General features: G+C 40.1%; 1 protein-coding gene across 1 annotated transcript in view; it reads left to right on the forward strand.

Moving 5' to 3' along the window:
- Fat4 (FAT atypical cadherin 4) overlaps positions 1 to 26,259 on the forward strand; it is a 126,686-nt gene that overhangs the window by 77,093 nt on the left and 23,334 nt on the right. The window contains exons 7-9 of the mRNA XM_021158479.1: positions 6,578 to 6,758; positions 13,819 to 14,069; positions 16,108 to 20,457. Coding sequence (XP_021014138.1) covers positions 6,578 to 6,758; positions 13,819 to 14,069; positions 16,108 to 20,457 — 4,782 coding nt within the window. The remainder of the gene's footprint in view (positions 1 to 6,577; positions 6,759 to 13,818; positions 14,070 to 16,107; positions 20,458 to 26,259) is intronic.

The raw sequence follows: 26,259 nt of genomic DNA on the forward strand, positions 1-26,259 counted from the left end.
ATTGTGACCTTTATGATCATAAATTGGATCATTGTATCTCATTGTTGTCTTAAACCTCCTCCAGTGGTTACCCTTGACCACTGCCCAGCTACTCAGGCACTTCTGATGTTCTTGATCTCCTCAAACACTTCCTAGACCCTTGCCCTGAGCAATCATGGGGGGAATGCAACTTCCACTCTGTCTCTTTTCTGACCTTTCTTTCTGTGTCATAATAGTATAGTCTTAGCAGAGTCTTACTTAGCCTAGGGTAGTTGGAACATGCTATAAACTCAAGAAGACCTTGAACTTCTGTTCCTAGTTCTGGGATTATAGACGTCTACCACAAGGCTTAGTTTATAAGGTGCTGGGGATTGAACCCAAGGCTTAGTGCATTCGAAGTAATTATTTTGCACTTAGCTATAAAATCAACTAAATTATTTTTCATGTAGTATAAAATCTGGGTAAGTGATGGGGAATCTTGAAGAAGTTGGGAGAGAGAGGTAAATATCAAAATGTGATGTATGGAATTCTCAAGTATTTAATAAATTCTACTAAATTATTAAAATTTAAAATATTAAACATTTAAAATCCAAAACCAAAATTTTCAGGGCAGATTATCAAGAATTATTGTAGACATGTTTTATTTGAGATATAATGTGAAATACTTTTCTTTTTTTCTTATAGTATAGAATAGAGTTTATTCAGGACATGGGGAGGGGAGTTAAGAGGGTAGTAGAGTCAGAGAAAGAGAGAGTGAGAAAGAGAGAGAGAAGGAAGAAGGAGAAGGAGGTGGAGGAGGAGGAGAAGGAGAAGGAGGAGAAAAGTAGAGAAATAGAGGCTGTCCATGACCACGTGGAGAGAGGGGGAATGGAAAAGCCCAAGAGGGCAAGGGAGAAGCAAGAGGGAAATATTTACGATTCTACTTCCTTAAAGTAGCTCTTACAGGAGGCTATTTGTAAATTAGTTTTCAATTTACTAGCTTGATCATATCAATAAATGTACATTCAAGGATTTCATGCAGTACTTGGTAGATCTGTAATATGCTAACATGACATGATATGTGTAATGTACTCCACACGCATGTGTAGACAGGATGAGGATCTGCATTTAATAAGAGGATGAGATTCATCTTAGCATAAATAAAATCCTTTGTCCCTTATCTGTTTGTTGCTTTAGCCAGAAAGTTCTAGAATGACTGTGAATCCACATAATTAACAAGTCTATGGGGAAAAGGTCAGTTATCAGTGTCTCTAATGAAGGGCATTTATCATCTGGCTGAAAGACAACGTGGCTGCACTCTGAGGCAGGGTGGACATTGTGTTTTTAATGGAGAAAAACATGATGTGTTTGCAAAACCCAACCTGAAAAAGTTAAAGAACCAAGCACCATGTGCCACCTTCCTGGTGAGGAGATGGCAGCATTTTGAATTAATACTGTCCACCCGTTGCTTAGATGGGGGAGGACCATCAACTCATCAATGGATCTGTGATAAAGAAGAGGCTAGAGCAGTGTGCAGGACCTGACACAGCTGAAGGGAGTTTCACTGACTATTTCAGAAAGGTTGCATTTTGTTGTTACAATTCTGCCTGAGTAAAAATTGCCTTGTGGGTTATGGTGAAGATTTTTAATAATAAAAATTATGTCCATGAGCCAATGTGAATATAGTGGTGGACTTCCCTTTAGTTATCAGAAATCAATGCCGTGGGACGTCCTTGTACATTCGAGTCTAAGGTGACTGTTTATTTCCAAATAATCATTTTTTTCTATTTCTAAAAGAAAAAGTTTTCATTTTAGCCAGGAATTTAGTAATTCATACCTTACTGGTTTTTTAATAAGTTAATATGTTAATTTCAACATTATTGTTTCATTTCCTCTCATTTCTAACGAGGCTTTGCATCATAGCTCTTAGTGACATAAATATTTAATTTTTTGCTGTATATAATCTAGCCCTTAATCCTAAAGAACTTTACCACAGAGGATTTTATTCTCTACAGATTAAAAACAGATACCATTTAACTTCAAACAGTGCTAAATCAGACCTAGGATTTCCATTATATTCTGTAAGAATAAAACATAATAAGGCAACCTGGTCTGTTGCTCTTCTGTGAACTTAGAAGCTAAGGACACAAGGACTCTAACAGCAGTGAGAAAAGACCTTTCCCAAGTTACAAAACTTCCCATGGCTTCACAGGTAAACATTACACACAGCAGCTCCAGGCTTGGTTCCTGGATCCTGTTAGTCTGGCACTTGGTGTTCCTATCGAGTGGCAGAGCAGGTGGAGTTCAGTATTTGGAGACAGCTCTGGTGTTTCATGGTTTCAATGTCTGGGTGTCTGTTTCCACTCTCAAAACAGCAATTCCTCATGGTGAACTTTTTGTCTGAATAAAAGCTTTAGCTGATGTTTAATTTTAAAAATGTAAAAAGTTACTGTAAACTGCCCTTGCAATAAGATTTAAGCCACGTTGACTGAACAGGACACACATAGCTGTTACTTACTAAAGAAAACTATTTCTTTTTGTTCACCTTATCTCTGTAGAGTACAGTTTATCCTGACATTTTTGAAATATGAATACATGTCAAGTGATACCTGTCTATGTGTGTTTGGTTTATTAACACATGCTCCCAGGATGAGTAACTGGTCATAACATAGTATTATATGTGTAAATAATTAGATAACAAATCTCAGTGACATTTAAACTCCAGTTTCTGTGCTTGCTGGATTCAATGGCAAGTATAACCTGCAAACCTTTGATGGTAACATTGAATGGCTGAACTTTGGGCCATTCTCAGGGGTGATTTGATAACTGTGAGAAAAATGGCCCAGTCTCTCAGTCATAAATACCTGGACTTCATTGCATGTAACACATGTGTCATCCCAGGGCCGGCACACTGGGATGAATGCTACATGGTGGCTATCAGGAATGGGATCCATTGAAAAGTAATAAAACAGGGTAAAAGTTAGATTTCTTCTGCTCTGGTCTTTCCCACTGGGAAAATGTGTGTACTGGCAAATGAATAAGATGATTAATAAAACTAACTAAATAAAGGAAGCTGAGAACCACAGGGGAAAATGTATGTAGTGTCTAAAAGCCATAAAAGTGACATAAAAGTTGCATTTTTGTAGAGTCCAGTGATATAGCCTAGTTTATTACACTTATGTATGTTTTCTGAAAATGCTTGCCTGAACCATTTTCTTTTGAAAATAGTTCTTTAGACTTTCTTGAATGTCATTTTGATATGTTTGAGCTTACAGTGCTGCCACTCATAAAGGTGCTACACATTTAATTAGTTCCCAAATCCCAAACCAGAGACTGTAACTCAGAGGCTTTTGCTCCGTGCTATTTTTTTCTTATATTTTAATATAGGCAGCTTCTTGCAAATTTATCCATGCTTATACATTCATGTGCATGTGCATATATAGATAAATAAACACACACATACATGTTTTTATGTAGTATGTACAATTTTACAAATTGAAACCTGAAATTCCTATGTCTTATGGTTACTAATTACAATTAGACTTTTGGATTACAGTTGCCATTTTGACTTCCAATTGAAGTGTCTTTCTAGCTCCAGTAATTACAGGTTCCCGAGCCCTTGCCTTCTGCTTGGTTTGTATGCTTGGTCTTATCTTTAGGTCACACTGCACTGGGTGTGTCTCTCTGTATGCTGCCTCTTTCCCTGACTGTGTCTATTTTGATAAATGAATCCAGATGAGCTGTGACCATCTGGCTTTATTACAGCACCATTATCAGATCTATTGAAGCTACACTTGGCTCTGTCTTTTTCTGGGATACAGATTTCATTAGGCCTTCTGGGTGTATGCAGTTAGAATACACCTTTGACCTTTGTCCCCAGTATTGCTTTCTGACCCCAGCTGTAGGCTGTCATCTGCCTTACAAAATGGCTCTGCTAAGGTTTGTAGATCATTGGGCACTGATCATATAGCCCGTCTGTAGCACTGATTTCCACATGTAAAATGAAAGGAGTTTAACAGACTACTCATGGACTTTTTGTGTAGACATTTACAAAGACAAGTAACAGTTTCCTTCTGCCCCCATTCAACTTCCAAGTTCGAGGAAAGTCGATGAGGGTGACAGTGGAGAGTACATGTGAATACTAAGGATGCTGAAGTTTGGCATCAGATTAGTGAATGGAGGAAAGGCTGTTGAAAGAATCGGTGACTCCATTTTCTTGTCCATATTCAGAATTAAATAAAGAAGAACCAATTCTTTAAATTTTAGAGTAACAGTAAAATTAAAAACAACATCTGCTTCATGTAATATGTTTTAAAATGAGAATTGCCCACATTAAATGTGCCATTATAAATCTCATATTAATAATTCAATAATAATATTAGGGCTGAAGATTTGGGTCAGTGGTTAAGAGTATGGAACAGTAATATTGGGCTGGAGGATGACTCAGTTACATACTGTTCTTCCAAGCACCTATGTCAGGAGGGATACTTCAATTTGTAGCTCCAGCTCAATAGAGTCTGATCCATTCTCTGTCCTCTGCATACAATTACACTCATCTGCACACTCCCCTTAAAAGAAGCCAACAACATATATGTGATTATATATAAACACTTATATGTATATATCTATGCATATGTGTGTGTGTATTGTGTGTGTGGGGTTATATGCCAAGTTTAATTTTGATTTCATGAGTAGTATACTCATGTTGAGAAACACTGGTAGAAGGAAGCTGAAAGATACTTGGTGATTAAGAAGGGTACTCTATTTGTCAAGGCTACTGTAGAACTGAGACTCACTGGACAGTAGGAGACTTTCTCAGAGCTTTCTGGCCATCTTCTTGTGTGAAGTGAGAAGCAGTGACTGCTGGGATTGATGTTATAGGTGGGCAAAGTAGAGTCTGGCACTGGCACTGTGGTGGTGGCAGTTGGAGTTTGATGAACCTCTTTCCCTAGACTAGAAGTAAAGAGCAGTGACTAGGGGTGCTTTCTTGGGTGCTTGCCAGACAACTTTGTGTATGGAACATTCATAACATAACCTTGCTTCTGCTATTTACACTAAGCAACTATTCAAAACATGAGTGTGGTTTTAAAGATTGCAGTGGATTATAGGTAGAATATATTGGGATCTAATTTTCTGTCCTCTAATGTAAACCTGTTTTCTCATAGACAATATTTCAATGGTCATGTATTTTAACATAGCTTAATATAAATAAAATGCCTAGTGTAATATAGTACTTATTTAGAAAGACATAGACACATATACAGTTTGTGACATCAATTCTCAACATGTAGCCCAAATTCGGTATGTGAGTGTCTAGGAGGGGCTATGCTTCACTCCACTCTCCACCTTTTATGCTTGTGTAAGCTATTTTATCTGATGTGTAGTTAGCTTCCTGTACAGGACCCATGAAACAGATCACCATTATGTCAATCTGTAGTCTGCTGATTGAGGCTCCTACACATTTTACCTCCAAGGCTGTTTGGTCCTGTGCCTTGAGCAGCTACAAACTTTCATCTGAAAGAGACTTAAATTGTGGCAAAATAAATATCATCAAATGACAAGATTACTAGAAAAAAAATAACAGAGAAAGGCAGTGAACCTCAACATCACTCTGTGATGATAAAGCTATTCCACGAAGCATGTGCCAGCCAACTGGAAGTGTCGCTTTCATCTCAGAACCCGTGGGATAAATACAAGTACTTTGTAAGCTTCCTACAGAGGAAGAAGCTTTGGGGGAAGAGACGGGTAATCCCTCAAAGATAAAAAGAGAATATCTGGGCTTCATTTTATTTAGTTAAAGGCTGTGTGTTGCATACCCTATGATTTTATTTGGGAAAAATTAACATTTGAAAAATGGCTTTGAAAACACAACCAAAGGAAATGATTTTCCCTTTAACGATGAAGGCAGCCCACAGACTTCTAACCGTTCACCATTAGATGTGTCTGCTGACTTCGGACAACACACATTGAGCACTTGCAGCTTGGTTGAGGGTTCACCTTGGATTAAATGATGACAAGGGCTGAAACAAACTTTAAATGACTTATTGAAAGTTTATAGTAAATAGCAAGTAGGTTCAAAATAACTTTTATTAGCCCATCAATATGAAGATTTTGCTGTATAATCCAAAGATTTTGTCCTCACTATAAACAAGTATTGGTTACATAGAAAAGAGGCTTAAATACTTGAGGAGTCTTACTGTATATTCAGGTTGAATTGCTGATGGTCTCAGGCATTATGTTGTTTGTAGAGTCAGTGACCAGGTCATTCCTGTTGGATGCTCCAAGTCTGATGTTTCACTATTTTAATACAATTTCAGATACATCATGGGTAGTGTGTCTTCTAGGGTGTTGTTTCCTGCTCTGATGAGTCTGTACTTTTGAGATGGAACAGAAACATGCCAATGTGTTTTTTTGAAGAGTCATGAATAGGCAGTTGAGATCTTAGGTCACCAGCAGGGGAAAAATGAAAATTCTGTTACATTTTTCATGCAGAATAAAAATTAAATCGCATCTTATATGATTAGAAATTATTCCACAATTCTGTCTACAGCTAATAATTGTGAAACGTATGGTTGCGGCTGTCTACAAACATTGAAGTTCTATTGTATTTTCTTTGCAGGATCCCCAGCCTTGACGGGAACAGGAACAATCAACATCATTGTAGATGATATCAACGACAATGTCCCCACTTTTGCCAATAACATGTACTTAACTTCAATTCCCGAGGATGCTAGGACGGGGACAGATGTCCTGTTGGTGAATGCCTCAGATGCAGATGCTGCGGCAAATGCTGTCATCAGGTCTGCACACTGAACTCCATAACATATTCCCCATCAACTCTGGTCTTTAACAGCACAGGATATCTAACTTCACTGGGGATTCCATATTAATACTGCTCCTGTGAGCCATTGTCAAGCAACTATCCTGGAATTGAGAATTAGACAGTAGCTAGCATGTTTGCTTCTTCTAAGTCCGTGGATATTAATCTATTTCTCTATTTCATCATTTGCAGAGTTCTTTGATGACACAATTGTCCCTTTCTTTATTCCTTCTGTTCTCTCTTTTCCTTTCTGTCTGTCTGTCTGTCTGTCTGTCTGTCTTTCCTTCTTTCTTTTGTGCTATTTGTTGCTAATTCCTGTTTTTATATCTTGTGCTCATCATGGCAGTGGGCTGTTCTGCACTATGCAGCTGGCTGGTGCTAGCCAGCCATATGTAGTTGGGATAAGGGTGCTCTGAAGGGTGCAGCATAGCATCACACACAGGTGCTTGAGCAGGGTAGGGTGGTGGAGATGAGGCTCAGTTCTGCCCTCGCTCTCCTCGCTGAGCTCCTTAATGGGGTGACTTTCAACATGATGACTTTTAGTTTCAGAATTCTAGATGGGAGTTGCTAGTTATAGTCATGGTCAGACTTAGAAGTGTCAGACATCACTTCCAGAATGTTCTAGGACCAAAAGCAGCTTCACCAATAGGATAAATACACCCAAGGCCTGAAGCGAGAAACATTGAAGACTTTATAACCAAGCAGTCACTCCAACATTAACATGTTTTCTTCATCTAAACGTTTCTTTAGAGGACAGCAGTGTGGATTCTTGTTTAAAGAGATGCAGAACTTGTAAATGTGTAATATTTGGCTACTATAGTCCCATTTTCTTCTTATCAGCTCCTTCTAAATAGATAAGGAAAGATTTCCCTATTTCAAGAGATAACCCTTGAAGATACATTTCTATAATTGTGTGTGGGCTGTGTGAGTTAGGTGGGATCAGGAGACAGAATCTGAAAAGGTCTGAGACGCTGCCAAGTAACGACAACATATGCATTAATAATATGGCAATGCATGTATTATATGGCAATGGACCCATTAATTATTTTTGTTATTTGTTATTCTTGTTATTTGCTATTGATTTCTCATGAGCAAAGCCTCTTGGGAAACCAGTTTCTTCCTGCTGCCATCAGGGATAAGGTTGCATGAGGTACAGAGTCAATCACATTTAATAAACATTGAGTTGCTGATTGAGTCCATGTTAGATAAGACTAGAGCTCTGCTCCCATTGAAAACTTCCATCCTTTGCCAGGTAGTCAGTGAAATGCAACGAAGTAAGATTGTCTTACACTCGGTTGTTCCCTTGAATGCAAAAGAAAATGACCTAATTAGGGAAAGAGTGATGGGCATGTTCATCCTTATTTTTACTGTGACAAATACTTGCTTGAAAATATCTAAAAAGAAGGGAGGGTTAGTTCTGGTCACAGTTGCAGAGGCTTTAGTCTGGATCCAGGACTCTGGGCCTGGCATAAAGGAGGTTAGCATGGCTGAGGGTTGCTCACTTGATGGTAGCCCGGAAGCAGGGAGGAGTCACAGGAAGGACAAGAGCCAACATAAACCCTTCCAATGCATGCTCCAGTGACTCACTTCTAACCAGCAGGCCTTGCTGCTTACTGCACCAACCTCCAGAAGGCTGCTCACATTTTATGTTTGGGTCAGAGCTTCTGAAGACACTCTTGCAGACACACCCAGAGGTATCTTTTCCTAACCTCCTGACTTAGTGTCCAATCAAATTTCAGCAGTACTTGTCATGGTTTGTGAAGCTCTAACAACATATTTCAGAGCAGTGAGCCTACACTTTGTTTTGATGTATTGCATGTTATAGTAGTTGCTGGGAAGGACTAAGGTTAAAACAAGGAGGGGACAGTTTCTATGGTGACTCCTGCTGCTGAATTCTCTGAAGCAGATGATGCTACAGCAGCACAGAAGGGGAAAGCAGATGCAGATAGATATATCCCTGAAGACAGTGTGAATTTCAGGGGCCTCACTAAGAACTTAGCAGATGTACTCCCTCAGGTGTTGTCAGTATGTTAGACGGACCTGACATAGGGAGGGATATGAACTTGATATTTTCCTCTAAGAAAGGCACCATGTCAAGGTCAGAATGGAGAAGAGGTTAGACAGTTAGGTGCAAAATATTAAAGCAATCTAAGAGCTTTTGGACTATGATATAAAGTTATGATCATTACAATTACTTGCATATCAGTAACTTTGGCATGTTTTAAAGTTGAGGTACAAACATAGATTTTGAGTATTCAGATTGAATGAAGGAAGTAAGACCAAGGACTCTAAAGGAAGATGTGTGGAGACCACATAGGAATTACTTCATATAAATATTCAAGCATATGCCAGGGCAGTCTGTGCTTAGCTGGTGCAAAGAAATTTGAGAGACTAAATAAAAGGCACGTGATTGACCCCTAAAATTTCACACAATTTAAATGCAGAATGAGTGCCATCCATTAGTTAAGCCTTTGCCTTGAACAGCTGGACAGACCATGGCATTGTTACCAAAGTGGAGAAACTGAAGGAGGAGCAAATCAATTATCCTGTGTGTGTGTGTGTGTGTGTATGCGCGCGCGCGCCTGTGTGTATGTGTGCCCACATGCACTCCTCCAGTCCTATAGTTTATATTGTTCCAATTCCTGAAAGACTGAAGGCCTCTGTTCAGCTGATGCTCAGTAGTTTTTTTGATGGAGGTTTTAAGAAAGATCGATCAATTTTAAAGCTTATTGTTCTAATTCCTTATCCAGGGAGAGGAAACTCTCTTGAAATTGAGCATGTAGCACTTTATGCTCAAAATCTGATTCCTTCACCCACTGACCACAAGGTTGGGTTTCCCTCAACCACTTATTCCCAACAGTCTTCCAATCTGATTTTTCTTTCATTGTGTTACTAAAATATGGGTGCTACTAGGAGACTGCAGAAACCTATAAAGTCCCATTGACTTCAGTCTTCTTCTTCTACTTCATCCACATTGGCATCTCTCTTTTTCTTTTTTTCTCTGACAGATTTTCTTCTCAATAGCTCTGTTAGTTTCAGTCACCGTGGTGCTCTGGCTACACAGTTAGTTCTCTGAATTTCATAGTTCCTACAAAGCAGCTAAATAATTCCCACAGCATTTCCTGCATGCACAAACACACACACACACACACACACACACACACACACACACACACACACACACACAGAGAGACAGAGAGGGACAGAGACAGAGACAGAGATGGCAGTGCTATACCTATTACTATCCACCATGTCTGAACTGTCATTGTGATTGTATGACTTCTTACCCACACCTGTTTATCCCATGATCACATTCTCATGTTCCCATGGTTTCCTTCGATGCTCTTGTCAAAGCTCCAGTTTAGACTACAGGTAACCTAAGGCTATGGTTGAACATTGTGCTCCCTGACACCTGGCTGCACTATAATGTACATGATATATAGATACCTATGCCTATGTGTGGGTTCACTGTTCAACACTAAGGTATGCAGGCTCTTTAGCCTTGCATCTTCTTATTCAATGTGGGATGTGGAGGCAGACTAGATCCTCAGTCCAGTCAGCCAAAGCATTAAGTCACTAATGAACTCTGCACTGATGCCTTAGCCTTGTCTGTGCAAATGAAAGAAGACATTCTAGGAAGAAAGCAGGGTGAGTCCCAAGTCTCTGAGGTAGGAGAAACTTGGGCATCAGGGAAAAAAGACTGGGTAGGTGCTGTGTGCGTGGGTCTTGGAAAACTAATGAAGAGATTAACATTTTCTGTTTTTTATAGAAAATAAAAAACCACAAACAAACAAACACAAGTGAAGGTTTAGGCCATAGTGTGCCTCACTGGAATTTTGAGTCAATTCTACTGTGCACTGTAGAAAGTAATTCAGAGAAGGTGGAACCTCAGTCAGTGATGGAATGGGCTGTGGCCAGAAACAAAGCTTGGGCATCTTCTGGCTCAGCCTTTCTCAACAGTCTCTTGGTATTTGCTATTGCCTATTACCCAGCCTCTAGATGCCAAGACCCAATAAATGGGCTCAGGAACTTCAGGCTTATTGTGCCCTAAAGAAAGCCAAGCGTTTAGTACCATAAGATCATTGTCTGACCTAGTGAAAGGATCAGGACTTTCCCAAGCCATACAGCCATGTTCATACCCCACTCTGGCCAACACCAAAGCTTAGCGCATGGACATACAAAGATCAGATCTGTCTCACTGCTGCTTTTGTAGCCTGATTTCTGAACCTAGCCATACCCATCTGAAACAAACAAACAAAAACCCACCACCCTTTCTGTGTTATCTTACACGTGTTTTAACAGACATCTTGTTGAGGCTGAAAACACTATCAGAAACCTATATGGAAAAGGTTGCCTGGGACTCTGCCTTTCTTCCTTGGACAACAATATTCTATTATCAGCTTAGCTCCTTATTCCCTTCTTCCATCCTTAACTCTCTCTCTCTTCCTCCCTTCTTTCTTTCCTTTCATTCTCTTCCTTCCCTCCTGCCTACCCTCTTTCTCTCTTTCTGACATGGTCTCACTAGGTAACTCTGGCAAGCTTGAAACTTGTTATGTACTCCAGGTTGGCTTCAAATTCACCTGCCTCTACCTCCAAGTACTGGGAGCAAAGGCATGTATCCCCATGCCTAACCCCAGATACGGCATTTTATATCTTTACTGTATAACTTCACTTGAATTTTCCCCTCTTACCATAGCAGTATGGTAGGCAAAGAGCATGTTGAAGCTACCAAGGTTGAAGTCTCCCTGTAGATGGGCCATTTCTAGTTTGTAAGCTTCCTGAACATTTCCCTCATAGATTCAGATGCATCATCCATAAAAAGTCTAAGGCTACATTCAACTAAATGGTGAGGATTGTTTTGCATTTCAAGGAAAATATACAAATTGCCTAGAGTGTGTCACACAATAAGTTAAATGTTGATCTTGTGTTGGAAATGTTTAAAGAACAGCATAGGCATTCAGGACATCATGAATCTATGACAGTCCCTGAGGGCCCAGAAGCCCAAGATCAGCTACAGTGGTGAGACCCCAACTGAGTCTCAAATAAATGAGGTGTTGGAACCCTGCCACGGGCTGTATATAACAATCTATTTAGAGACTGGCATGTGCTTCTGCCCACTCTTCTCAACTTAGAAGCATAAATTAGCAAGCAATTGCTGCTACACGATACTTCATAGTTAAAATACGTTTTTTATGACCTCAGAATTTAATAGAGCCCATAACAGCAATCATATTAATATGGTAGTTAATTCTTTTTTGTAAAAATTCTTAAGAATATTACCTATTTTTAAACATTCCTATAGGCAGCACTATGTCCTATATAATCCGTGTTTTACTATAGAGGTTTTCTCTGTCGTGTAGTTAAGCCTGCATCAGCTACTATCTGAGACATTGTCTGTCTTTCCACCTTTGCTCCTTTTCTCCACCATGTAGGAAACACCAAAGTTCAGTTCCTTTTATTTTTGTTGCTCATATTTTTTAATGGATGTTTATGGGAGGGAATAGTTGGCTGAATCTTGATCTTTGTTGTTGTCAAGTTTATTGAACAATGGTCATAGCAGAACAAATCTCATCTTTTTCCTTACAAATTATTGGAAAATATATAGCTGTTGACAGCAACCAAGTTTTTAGAGTAGATATCACACACCCCTCAGGACTCCATTTTCCAGAAACGGTCAGAAAGGCGAGTACATCGAAGTGCTTCACAAGCCTTGGCTTTATAACTATTAGAATTTTGCCTATAAATGTTTGACAATTGTACGTAATTAAGAGAAAAGATTTTAACTTTAGAGAGGGGTGGTAGTTGTACCTTGCTATAAGGCTCTTCAACTCCAAGAAATCCAGTACAATTTATTCTGCTTTAGGTTTCATTCTGGTGTATATGTATGCCCCAAAGGGTGAAAGCCTGAACAATGTCAACTACTTTATACATCCTTAAGTCACTGCTTAAATAAATATTCCTGATATAGTATATATTCCTGATTCAGTTGTATAGGACCACTGAACTCTAAAATATATCACATTCATAGAATAATATAGATAGGCTGACATTTTCCTTCATCTGTAGGCACATCAGGGAATATGCACATTGCTGTCGTGACTTGAGGTGACTGTTTCTTGCACTGTAGTTTCTAGGAGACATACCTCCTTGCTCTCACATAGCCAAACAAAAGCACACATCTGACTCCAAGGAGGACATCTTATATAAAGAGGAAGGCTTTTAAAATTCATCTACTTTTTCTGTTCTGCAATTTGTGCACTGCAGGCTGTCCTATGAACCTTGAGGTCAAGCTGCTTCTCTGACTGTCGACCTGAACTCCACTTCAGATATAAAATCAGGAATAGGCACAAGTAGCCCCCTCTTCAGAGAAAATGGAGAACCTGTGCTTGGTGAAACCTCCTGTGAGATCACTGATTTGTTTAGCATCACACTGTCCAGGGAAATGTCATCCTTTCTTGCCAGCGAAACAGTGAGGCCACCTTAGGGGTGAGCCATGAGGCAACATCGAAGCAGAAATGGCTCTGTATGCAAACAGTCCTTTTGCTGTACTGGAGAGCCAACATGCTACAAATCCTGAATTTTCCCTTTAAAGGATAATATACCCAAAGGATCCTCATATTATAGGTAGAGCGTAGGAAAGAGATGCTTTTTAAGATGTTTTAAAAGTATCCACTAATCATTAGGAAACATCAACCCCAGTATTAGAAAAAGGCCCTGTGGTTGCAATTTCTAGCTCATTGTCTGCATGGTAACTGTTCTCTAGCATTACTCTGTGGCCTTGCATTGATCTAGAGTGTGGAGACTCCTAATGATCTTGCAGAACTCTTGTGGTCATTGAACATTTTAGAATAATGATTGCTTATGTGACAGCTACAGAACATTTCAAGTCACAATTTAATACATGTTTTTCTTCATTGCTGTATGTTCAAATATTGTGTTAACTATCTACATTTTCTACTTGTTTTAAATTATTCATGGAAAGCAGTGTGTCATGAAACAATAGCTAAAGGTGACCTACCTCTCTTTGCTCTCTTCCTCAGTTACAGTATCATCGGTGGAAACTCGCAGTTCACCATCAACCCATCCACGGGACAGATCATCACTAGTGCTTTGCTGGACAGAGAAACCAAAGATAATTACACTTTGGTCGTGGTTGCCAGTGATGCTGGGTCTCCAGAGTCTCTTTCCAGCTCTACTAGTGTGCTTGTGACCATCACGGATGTTAATGACAACCCACCCCGGTTCCAACATCACCCATACGTCACACACGTCCCATCTCCTACTCCTCCAGGTAATTCAATTCTGAGGTCACTCATGTGACTCAGTGACTTAGCAGACATGTTCTGAGAACAAAGCTACTATATATACATATATATACATATATATATATATACACACACACATACATATATATATACACACACACATATATATAATATATATATGATTTCTAATACATCCTAATCTGGAAAACCCTAAAAATTGGGATATGACTTTAGATACAATGAAATTGAAGAGATTCCAATTCTTCTCTTGTAAATTATATTCTTTTATCCCAATTAGTTGTGTACAGGACTTCACACCTGGCACAGCTTCCTAGTTTCAATTCTCAAAATGCTTCTTCAATATAGCAAATGAATAAAATCTATCCCTCTTCGTTGTCAGGGATGGCTGTCATCTGACATAGCATTTGTGTGTAAGTTCCTAAGAGGAGGAACAAGATCTTTATTCCTCGTACCAATCCCCTGCTTGTTTTTGTTGTTGTTTGTTTGTTTGTTTGTTTGAGACAAGGTTTCTCTGTATAGCCCTGGCTGTCCTGGAACTCACTTTGTAGACCAGGCTGGCCTCGAACTCAGAAATCCGCCTGATTCTGCCTCCCGAGTGCTGGGATTAAAGGCATGCACCACCACACCCTGCTTTCCCCTGCTTGTTGAAGGAAAATAAATATTTAAATTTAGTATTTCATAGATTTATTTTCAAAATGTTGCATGGATGACTAATTATAAATATTGCTTATTTTCACTTCCAGTCTCACTTCTATTCTTAAGCTTATGAGCCCCTTGTGATTGCCATCTTGGAAACAACAAGAATTTGTTTTCCTGAATTAAAAAAAAAATAGTTTACCATTTATTTTATAAGTAGTGAGATGCTCTCTTAGGATCTAAGCAGATATTCAGAAATTTGTAATTTTTGGTGAAATTATAAACAGTAAAATATGCAAATATAAGTAATACTATCTTTTCCCTGAATGTATATTACTGGAATAATAAAGTAATGGATTCAGTATTTCTCTTTATGTTATTTGATCTCCTACTACCTAGAGCATATCTGATACCAATTGAATAAATCAAATCTACAAATATATGTGCCAGATTGCTATAAAAAAGATAGGTGGGTCACAGATACTTTTTGAAAAAAATCCAGCTGGCACGATGCTAACTGCATGATTCTGATCCATCCTCTGATGTACAGAGGGGAATCCTCTAGGCAAAATGAGATGTTGGTCATGACATCATTCTATTAGTATAACTGGCAAGACTCATTCATTGGCTCTTAATGAAATTCTAGCCTTTTCCTTTTGTCACTTCTGTGGGGATTAAGGAAAAGGTTTCTGAATGAGATATTGATCATTAAAAATTGTCCTGCTGGATGCTTCTCTACAGATTTCTACTACAGCATGTTTCAAGGGCATCAGGCCCGACACTCGTGCTTGAAATCCAAATTGAGTCCTGTCTTCATTTCTTATTCCATACCACTTTACATTTACTTAAATCTATTAGGCATATGTGTATATACATTTATTTTATCTCTATAGTAGTGGTAGCTCTGAGATCAAAGAATTTTGCCAGGAAACAAAGGGGATAAGTGACCCAGAAGCCACATTTGGGATGGGGCATGTTGGTGGACAGGCTCTCGTTCTCAGAAGTGTTTTCAACTCAAAGGTGTTTTCAGAAGCTAGGGAATGGTGAATGCTTTTCACTGAGCTGGAGGGTGGTGGCTCTTGGAAGAACTTATGAACGCTAATATCTGCTGGAAGATTGTGTGCAGGGGCTGAGATTCCAGATAATCAGCTGATCTTCACCCTGGTTCTCTCAAGGGCTTTTTGAAAAATAAGTAAATAAAACATGTGTGGGGGTTGGTCAGAAATTAAAGGCTGGTTTCAAAAGTCATTAATCAGATTTGACTTGAGACATCAGAGACAATAAACTGTGCTGATCATTCCAGTAGTATTGGAAAGGTTAATCATGGCAGTACCATAGTCTCAGACTTATCAGGCACTCACCCAAGGGATTCCCTGTGATTTTAACTGAGAACCTTCTCTGTTTTAGGTTCCTTTGTTTTTGCTGTCACAGTCACTGACTCGGACATCGGATCTAATTCTGAACTCCATTACTCACTCTCAGGTAGAAACTCTGAAAAATTTCACATTGACCCCCTGAGGGGGGCAATCATGGCAGCTGGGCCACTAAGCGGAGCTTCGGAGGTGACGTTCTCTGTCCACGTGAAAGATGGTGGCTCATTTCCAAAGACAGATTCTACTACAGTGACTGTTAGGTTTGCCAACAAGGCAGATTTCCCCAAAGTCAGAGCCAAAGAACAAACATTCATGTTTCCAGAAAACCAGCCAGTGGGCACTGTGGTCACCACTATCACAGGGTCCTCTTTGAGAGGAGAAACTTTGTCTTTCTACATCGCAAGTGGAAACATGGGCGACACTTTCCAAATTGATCCACTAACAGGACAGGTGTCCATCAGCCAGCCTTTGGACTTTGAGAAGATACAAAAATATGTTGTTTGGATCGAAGCTAGAGATGGAGGCTTCCCTCCCTTCTCTTCTTACGAGAAGCTTGACATCACGGTGCTAGATATCAATGACAATGCTCCAGCTTTTGAAGAAGACCCATTTGTGTCTGAGATCCTGGAGAACCTATCCCCTCGGAAAATCCTTACTGTCTCAGCAACAGACAAGGACAGTGGTCCCAATGGACAACTAGACTATGAGATTGTGAATGGCAACCAGGAGAGCAGTTTCACCATCAATCACGCTACAGGTGAAATCAGAAGCATTCGGCCACTAGACAGAGAAAAAATATCCCACTATGAGCTCACTGTGAAATCTTCCGACAAAGGGTCCCCTTCTCAGAGCACCTCCGTAAAAGTGATCATCAGTATTTTAGATGAAAATGATAATGCACCTAGGTTTTCGCAGATATTCAGTGCCTATGTTTCTGAAAACTCCCCCTTGGGATACACAGTTACCCGTGTAACAACTTCTGATGAAGACATTGGGATAAATGCAATTAGTAGATATTCCATAGTGGACACAAGTCTTCCATTTACTATTAACCCCAACACAGGAGATATTGTCATCAGTCGACCTTTAAACAGAGAAGATACAGACAGATACAGGATTCGAGTGTCCGCACATGATTCTGGCTGGACTGTAAGTACCGATGTCACCATATTTGTGACTGACATCAATGACAACACTCCAAGATTTAGCAGACCCTCTTATTATTTAGATTGCCCTGAACTTCCTGAGCTTGGCTCCAGAGTAACTCAAGTGTCTGCCACAGATCCCGATGAGGGGTCAAATGGGCAGGTGTTTTATTTCATAAAGTCGCAGTCAGAGTATTTCAGAATCAATGCCACCACTGGAGAGATTTTCAACAAGCAGGTGTTAAAATACCAAAATGTCAGTGGCTTCAGTAATGTGAACATCAACAGGCACAGTTTCATTGTGACAGCTTCTGACCGAGGCAACCCCTCCTTACTCAGCGAGACCACAGTTACCATCAACACGGTGGATAGCAACGATAACCCACCTCAGTTTCTCCAAAATAAATACTTTACCCCAGTTACCAAAAACGTTAAAGTTGGTACTAAGTTAATCAAAGTGACTGCGGTGGATGACAAAGACTTTGGATTAAACTCTGAAGTGGAGTATTTCGTGTCAGATGGGAACCACCTAGGGAAGTTTAAGTTAGACAACGATACTGGGTGGATTTCAATAGCCTCTTCCTTGGTTTCTGACCTAAATCAAAACTTCCTGATCAGAGTCACAGCAAAGGACAAAGGGAACCCCCCACTTTCCTCCCAAGCAGTCGTTCACATCACAGTCACTGAAGAGAACTACCACACCCCTGAATTTTCCCAGAACCATATAAGTGCCACCATCCCTGAGAGCCACAGCATTGGGTCTGTGGTCAGAACTGTCTCTGCCAGAGATCGTGACACAGCCATGAATGGTCTGATCAGTTACAACATTACTTCAGGGAATGAAGAGGGCATCTTTGCAATCAATTCCTCAACAGGTGTGGTAACCCTAGCCAAAGCCCTTGATTATGAGTTGAGCTCAAAGCACGAGATGACCATTAGTGCCACAGATGGAGGATGGGTTTCGAGGACTGGCTACTGCAGCCTGACTGTGAGTGTGATCGATGTGAATGACAATTCCCCAGTGTTTGTTCCTGATGAATTTTTCCCAACTGTTATGGAGAACGCCCCAAGTGGGACCACTGTTATCCACCTAAACGCAACAGACGCTGACTCGGGAGCCAATGCTGTGATTGCGTACACTGTGCAGTCATCAGACAGTGACCTGTTTGTTATTGACCCCAACACGGGAGTCATCACCACTCAAGGCTTCTTGGATTTTGAAACCAAGCAGAGCTACCACCTCACAGTGAAAGCCTTCAACGTCCCCGATGAGGAAAAGTGCAGCTTTGCCACTGTGGACATCCAGTTGAAGGGGACGAACGAGTATGTGCCTCGCTTTGTTTCTAAGCTCTACTACTTTGAGGTGTCAGAAGCGGCTTCTAGGGGGACTGCTGTTGGAGAAGTGTTTGCCAGTGACAGGGACATGGGTGCTGATGGAGAAGTACACTATTTGATCTTTGGAAATAGTAGGAAGAAGGGCTTCCAGATCAACAAGATGACAGGGCAGATCTACGTGTCTGGGCTTCTTGATAGAGAGAAAGAAGAAAGGGTGTCTTTGAAAGTGTTAGCCAAGAACTTTGGCAACATTCGGGGTGCAGATATCGATGAAGTCACCGTGAATATCACTGTGCTTGATGCTAATGACCCGCCAGTGTTTAGTCTGAGCACTTATAGAGTCCAGATCAGTGAAGGGGTCCCTATTGGGACCCATGTGACCTTTGTGAGTGCCTTTGACTCAGATTCCATTCCTAGCTGGAGCAGGTTCTCATACTTCATTGGGTCCGGGAATGAAAATGGTGCCTTTTCCATTAACCCACAGACAGGGCAGATCACAGTTACCTCAGGGCTGGACCGGGAAAGCCTGCCTGTTTATAATCTCACTGTCCTGGCTGTAGACTCAGGGACTCCCTCTGCCACAGGAAGTGCTTCCTTGTTAGTTACCCTGGAAGACATCAATGACAATGGCCCAGTGTTGACTGTCAGTGAAGGGGAAGTTCTAGAAAACAAACGACCAGGAACTCTAGTGATGACCCTGCAGTCCACAGATCCTGACCTCCCTCCAAATCAAGGCCCCTTCAATTATTACCTGCTGAGCACAGGCCCCGCCACTAATTATTTCAGTCTCAGCACCGCTGGAGTTCTAAGCACAACCCGGGAGATCGACAGAGAGCAGATTGCAGACTTCTATCTGTCTGTGGTCACAAGGGATTCTGGGGCTCCTCAAATGTCATCCACAGGAACTGTGCACATCACTGTTCTAGATCAAAATGACAACCCCTCACAGTCCCGCACAGTGGAGATATTTGTTAATTATTATGGTAACTTATTTCCTGGTGGCACTCTGGGCTCTGTGAAGCCCCAGGACCCGGATGTGTTAGACAGTTTCCACTGCTCCCTCACTTCAGGAGTCACCAGCCTCTTCAGTATCCCAGCGGGCAGCTGTGACCTGAGTTCTCAGCCCAGATCCACAGATGGCACCTTTGATCTGACTGTTGTCAGCAGTGATGGGGTTCACAGCACAGTCACCAACAATATCCGAGTTTTCTTTGCAGGATTCTCCAATGCTACGATAGATAACAGCATCTTGCTTCGTGTTGGTGTTCCCACAGTCAAGGACTTCCTGACTAATCACTACCTACATTTTCTGCGCATTGCTAGTTCCCAGCTTACGGGCCTGGGCACGGCAGTGCAGCTGTATGCTGCCTATGAGGAGAACAACAGAACGTTTCTTGTAGCAGCTGTGAAACGAAATAATAACCAGTATGTGAACCCCAGTGGTGTAGCCACGTTCTTCGAAAGCATCAAAGAGATTCTCCTCCGTCAGAGTGGTGTCAAGGTCGAATCTGTGGATCACGACCCATGCATTCATGGGCCGTGTCAGAACGGAGGCAGCTGCCTTCGAAGACTTGCTGTGGGCTCTGCGCTGAAGATCCAGGAGAGTCTGCCTGTCATCATTGTGGCCAACGAGCCTCTGCAGCCTTCCCAGTGCAAGTGTATGCCAGGCTATGCTGGAAGCTGGTGTGAGGTGGATATTGATGAATGCCTCCCAGCCCCTTGCCACAATGGGGGCACCTGCCACAACTTAGTTGGGGGATTTTCATGCAGCTGCCCAGAGGGCTTCACTGGGAGAGCCTGTGAGAGAGACATCAATGAATGTTTGCCCAGCCCTTGCAAGCATGGGGCCGTCTGTCAAAATTTCCCAGGGGGATTCAACTGTGTGTGCAAAACTGGATACACAGGTACGTCCGTGTGTTACTTTCTATGTTTGTGACTAGTTTTCTTTAAAAGACTTTAGCTTTGATATGCATGTTGTCATTTGAATGTATGTGTGAGTATATATATATATATATATATATATATATATATATGTTTTTTTGAGAATTTCATACATGAATATTATGTTTATATCATTCCCAACACTCTCTCTCTCCCCCTTTCAACTCTTCCTATATTCCCTCTCAAGGTCTTTATCTCTTCTATAACTATTATTGCTATATATCCATACACAAATCTAGCTTATTGAGCCCATTTAGTGTTGCATGTGTAGGGGTGGGATTCTTGGAAATTTCCAGCATTTATAAATTGGCATGGCAATTGGTGTGGTTATTTTATGGGTCTCATTTCAGCAACAATGTTGAAATTTCATGGGTGCAGAATCTCTGTCATGTTTAGAAGGCACTGTCTCACACCACACATCTTGGTCCTTAGAATCCTATTGTCTTTCCACCCTCTCTTCCATGTCATTCCTTGGGCATTAGATATGAAGGTTAACAATTATTTCTATTTTAATTTTTGTACTAATTTATTTTATTTTATGTATGTAAATGCTTTGTCTGTTTGTATGCATGTGCACCATGGGTATGCCTGGTATCCATAGAAATCAGATGAGGGTCAGATATTCTGGGACTAGAATTATAGATGGTTGTGGGCCACCATGTGGATGCTGCAAATAAAACCTGGATCCTCTACAAAAGCAACAAGTACTCTTGACCATCTCTCTGCCTTTGTGTCTACTTTTCAAATATTAAGTCAGAGCTAATGGGTCATACAACAAATCCCAGGGTTATATATGTATACACCTCTAAGGAAGAGTGTATAACAGTGCTTTCAATAGCTATTTATGACTTCCTTTTATTTTATATTTCTATTCTTTTATGCTATTTATTTTTGTGCATCCTATATATCACTGGATATATATATATAGCACCTAATAGTTGTAGGTATTCATGGATTGCTAAAAGGAATTATGTGAAATAAGGTATGCACAGAAGCATATATGGAAATAAATCAAAGCCTACATTGGTTCTTTTATTTTTATCACATGTGAATTCTTTATGCATATCTTAAAGCAATTTCTTCCACTGAGTTTCTTATAAATCTGATATTGGCTCATGCTAATTGCACAGAGACGGTGGCTAAAATATTTTCATACACATATTGTATATACTGGTCATTCACTGTCCTCTTCTCTTTCTTCCCCTCCCTTGCTGTTACAAATCTATGTCTGCTTTTCTGTCATATATAAATACATATATGATTTTATGTATCTATGTAAAATCTAGGATTTGGGATTGGGAGATGGCTCAGTGGTAAGGAGCACTAGCTGCCTATGCAGAGTACCTAAGTCCAGCTCTCAGCCCACAAGGTGGCTCACATCCAACTGTGACTCCAGTCTCTTTATATGCTCATCTGTTGATGTACATCTAGGCTGGTCCCTTTAGTCATTGGCTTTTGTGACTAATGTACCATAAGTGCACACATATCTCTGCAGTTGGAAATGAATCCCTGGGACATATGCCTGGGCCTGGTATAGCTGAGTCAGTTGCTAGTGAGCTGGAAGAGTTCCCATTCCTCCCAGCAGTGCACAGAAGTTACCCTTCTCTTCATCCTCATTGTGTTCTTCATCTGTTTGGATGGTGACCATTCTGATTGCGATGAGAAGAAAGCACAATGCTGTTTTAACTTACATTTTCCTGGTAACTCAGGATGCCAAGAAAATTCCCACCAGTTAAACAAGCATGGGGGAAGAAATGGAAGGTGGCTGGGCATATCGCAGCCTCGGTCAAGAAGCAGAGAGAAATAAATGCTGTTATCCCCATCACTGTCATTATTCAGCTCCGGGCTCTAGGCCATGGGCTGAACCATCTACATTCATGATCATATTTCTTTAATAACCCAATATTCCTTTTCCTATTCATTTGCATGTATAGTGGAACATAGATAAGAAAGCACAGAGGTAGTTGGTAGCCACTCAGGTCTTGTCTTCCTACTTGCAGGTTTACAGTTTGCAGTATGTCCTTGAGTCCCTTCTAAGAGTGAAAGGTGTCTTTAAGCTCAACCAGCAGATAGGTCTTGTTCCTAAGTCTGGAGTGCTTATAATACACTCAGAGCATGGGCTTATAAAACGCTTAGTGCATGGCTTCTTTCTGTGTACCTCCACACATCTGGATACATGTCAGGTGTGGCCTTGAGAAGGATGCCTTGGATTTATTACCATGTGACATTTCCTTCTACTTTGAAGCATGTCTTGTTATTTTAGGAGAATATATATATATATATAGGCTGTACATAGTAATTTTTCCTAAGGAGTTTGCCAAACACATGCTTTCACAGAATGGAAAGAGTAAAAGACTTTGAAAAAAAGAATCCCAAGTTGTGTATGAGTGCTCTGGTAACTATGAGGTCAGAGAGATGTATGATGCAGAAGAAAAGAAATCTGTGAGTAGTTGTGGCATAGCTTTTTAAAGAAAATGTATTGAGAAAAACATTTTGATAAGTTAAATTTCTTGGTGGCACCTTTCCCTGGGGAAAAGGATGGCAACATTTGCATAGTGTGCAAAAATAACTACTTGGTGCTAAGATAACTGTAAAAGATTCTAAGGGTTGGAGAAATGGCTCAGCAGCTAAGAACACATTCTGCATTCCCAGAGGATAGGAGCTGGCACTCAGAACTCCTGTGTCAGCTCACAGCTATCTGTAACTCTAGTTCCAGGGGGTCTCATGCCCTCTTCTGCCCCCCCCCCAAAGCACTGTATACACTTAGTGTGCAGAAATAACCTGCAGGGAAACCACTCATATGCATAAAATAATAAAGTACTAAAAAATCCAAATATTTATCATCAGAATGAATAACACATATGCAAATATTAATAATAAAATATGTTAATAAGATGATTTACAGAGAAAATGGATTGGAGTAGTTTCTATATACTCCCTTCTGCTCTGTGTATAAACATAAGAGATGTGACAGCATTTGTGGTGGGAGATGTAGGTGGTGTGCTTGAGAAGACAGAATGTCTCATCAACTAAGGATATAAAAAATTCTTATCTACAGAGGATGACTCTGCTTCATAGTTAATAGCTAGTTAATAGCTCCACTCTAATTATCAAAAAGATGTGGTGTTTAACAAATACACCTTGAATATCTTTCCTTAATAAATGTAATTCCAAGAGGGCCAGTCTGTAGTCTACAAACACTTTCATCTTCAGCCTATGATCAGCACATCCATCATCTTCAGCCTGTGTTCAATGCACCCTCCTGTACTCAGTCTCTGTTCAAGCCACCCCACCCCACACCCATCTTCTGCCACACACTGTGCATCTTAGGTTGAACACTTCCTGTACACTTAAACCCTACTCTTGGGAGCTGTGTGGACACCCTATCTAATGATTATATATTCATTTTCACCTTCACTATTTCCCAGTTTTCATGTGATCAGAATCTACACAACCCAAAGCAACTCTCCATCTGTCTATGATATATAGTGACTATCAGCACAGTTCATGACCAGATGTCAAAGCAGTGAGAACAGTTCATTCTTCAAACACCCGCTATGAGAGTAACCATATCTGCACAGAGAAGGTGATGTGCATTGAGGAGACACAGATCTGCTCTGTACATGCTAACAGGGAGCTTACAAGCCTAGCAACTCTGATGGGCATTGCTGACTGACTGAAGTTAAGGATCCAAGAACTTGTTCCATGCCGCTGCAGCACACATGGCATCATACGGGGAGATGTTGTGGTACCCGAAACTTCTGCCATTTCTGCCTGATCATATGCCATTAACAGAAGTTAGTTTACATTTACAGGAAGAGCCACACAGAACAGTTGAGAAGTGACTGTTGGTTTCCATCTGGGTCTTATAGTCTCTACATTTCACACCTGAGAATCTTTTAGATTCTGAAATTTAAATTAAATACATATGTTTTCAAATGTAGCCTTGAATATAAGTATCAACTCTATCAATATAATGGATTTTAAATAATTTGTATTCATTAAAGAAGAACTCAAAGAACATTTTCAAATAGTGATTAACTCATGTATTCTGACAAGAAATAAGAATATTGTTTTTAAAATTATTTAACTTCTTATTTAATGGCTTTATTAACTTTTTTATGTATTTTTGATTCTTATCTTCTAAAAAATTTCTAAGAGAGTAAATTAAAGTTACTTTAAATTTTCTTTAAATTAAAATTCTTAACAAAAATTATTTTCTGAAAATATGTTTGTTGTAAAGATGATAAGTCTCAGAATATGTCTTATTTTTCTAGCAATTTTAGCCACAATTGTAGTTGCAGAACATTTAAAAATGCATAAGTAAGGCTTATATTTATTTTAGGGTGTTTTCTATTCTTCTTTGAGCTAATTGAAATTGCCTTTAGTGAATACTTATATTAAACTTAGATGCTTACATGAAAGTACCATGTATGAATAAAAAAAGTTCATTGTAAAAGTACACAAAAAATAAACCTGAATTTATTTTATTATTTAAATTGAAAAATTTAAAAGATGATGTTTTCAGTGGGATTCAACTCATGTTAGATTTTTTTTTTTAATGACTCACTTTTAGTGATGTGTATGTGTGTATGTCTATGTGGTGGTATGTGCACCTGGGTGCAGTGCCTGTATAGGCCAGAAGAGGGCACTAGGTTCCCTGGAGCTGGAGTTACAAATGGCTATGAGCCTCCTGACATGAGTGCTGGGAACACAGCACCAGTCCTTTGAAAGAGCAGGAGTTTTTCTTAACCATTGAGCGATCTTACAGCCCCTGGAGTAGAAATTCCAAAAATTAGCCATGTCAGTTTAAAACTCCTATAGTTCATGTAGCCCATGTTCTTGCTAGTCCAGCCTAGGTTTTCTGTCCTTGCTTCCCTGTCTCTCATCTTTAGGAAGTATGGTTAGCTGTTTATATCCCACTAGTCACTAATATATTGCCAGGATCTACATCTCTCCCCCACAGACTGTAAGACATATGGGCCTACTGTATAAATATGTCACTTTTAGCAGTATTCTAAAAGAAATATTCAAATGAGAAAGAGAATAATGAAATATAACAGTACTTACCCTTTTAGTATATGGGAAAATTGCCTATTCTCTACAGCAACAAAATACATGGAAGGAGTGGTGTATGACTTTCTTGTAGCAAAACAATAAAAAGTGAAATCAGTAGGTCTTATTTAAATCTGCATTGGATAGAGACGGCATTTTAATAAGGGAAATGTAAACCACATTGCTAAGAAGACACATCCTTTATGCAGCAGGGAAGTGAGTTGTCAGGTGGAGCGGGATGTGTTTCCAGCCAGCATCAATGGTGTGAAGTTCAGCACAAACTTACAATAACACGGTCCAGCCTGTGTCTCTCTCCTTCCACACTGTGAACTTATTTTTGGTGCCTCTAAATCTGTAACTTGTTTATTTTCATGATATCCCCTGAGAATTCAAGAGTGTTCTGAAAATGTGCTCTGTACTCTGCCTTGTCTGGAGGTAACTGCTGCTGTTTATAAAGGAAAACTATCATGTGTGTGATTCTGTGGTGTTCAGAAATGGGCATGCAGTGCCACGGGGCTGACTCAGATTTATAATGTCAGACTTAAACAGCTGTGGCTTCAGAATCAAGCCACAAGAACAAAAAACGAGTTAAACAAAAACTTAAGATGTGTGTCAGGCGAAGTTGCTGTGATGTAAGCTTTGTCTGTGGTCAGCTTTGTCTCACTATGGGGACAAAACATCCATGCATTGCAAGATACACAAAGTGCTCA

The sequence above is a fragment of the Mus caroli genome, chromosome 3 (genome assembly GCF_900094665.2).
Source record: "Mus caroli chromosome 3, CAROLI_EIJ_v1.1, whole genome shotgun sequence".
In the NCBI taxonomy this organism is placed as follows: domain Eukaryota; kingdom Metazoa; phylum Chordata; class Mammalia; order Rodentia; family Muridae; genus Mus; species Mus caroli.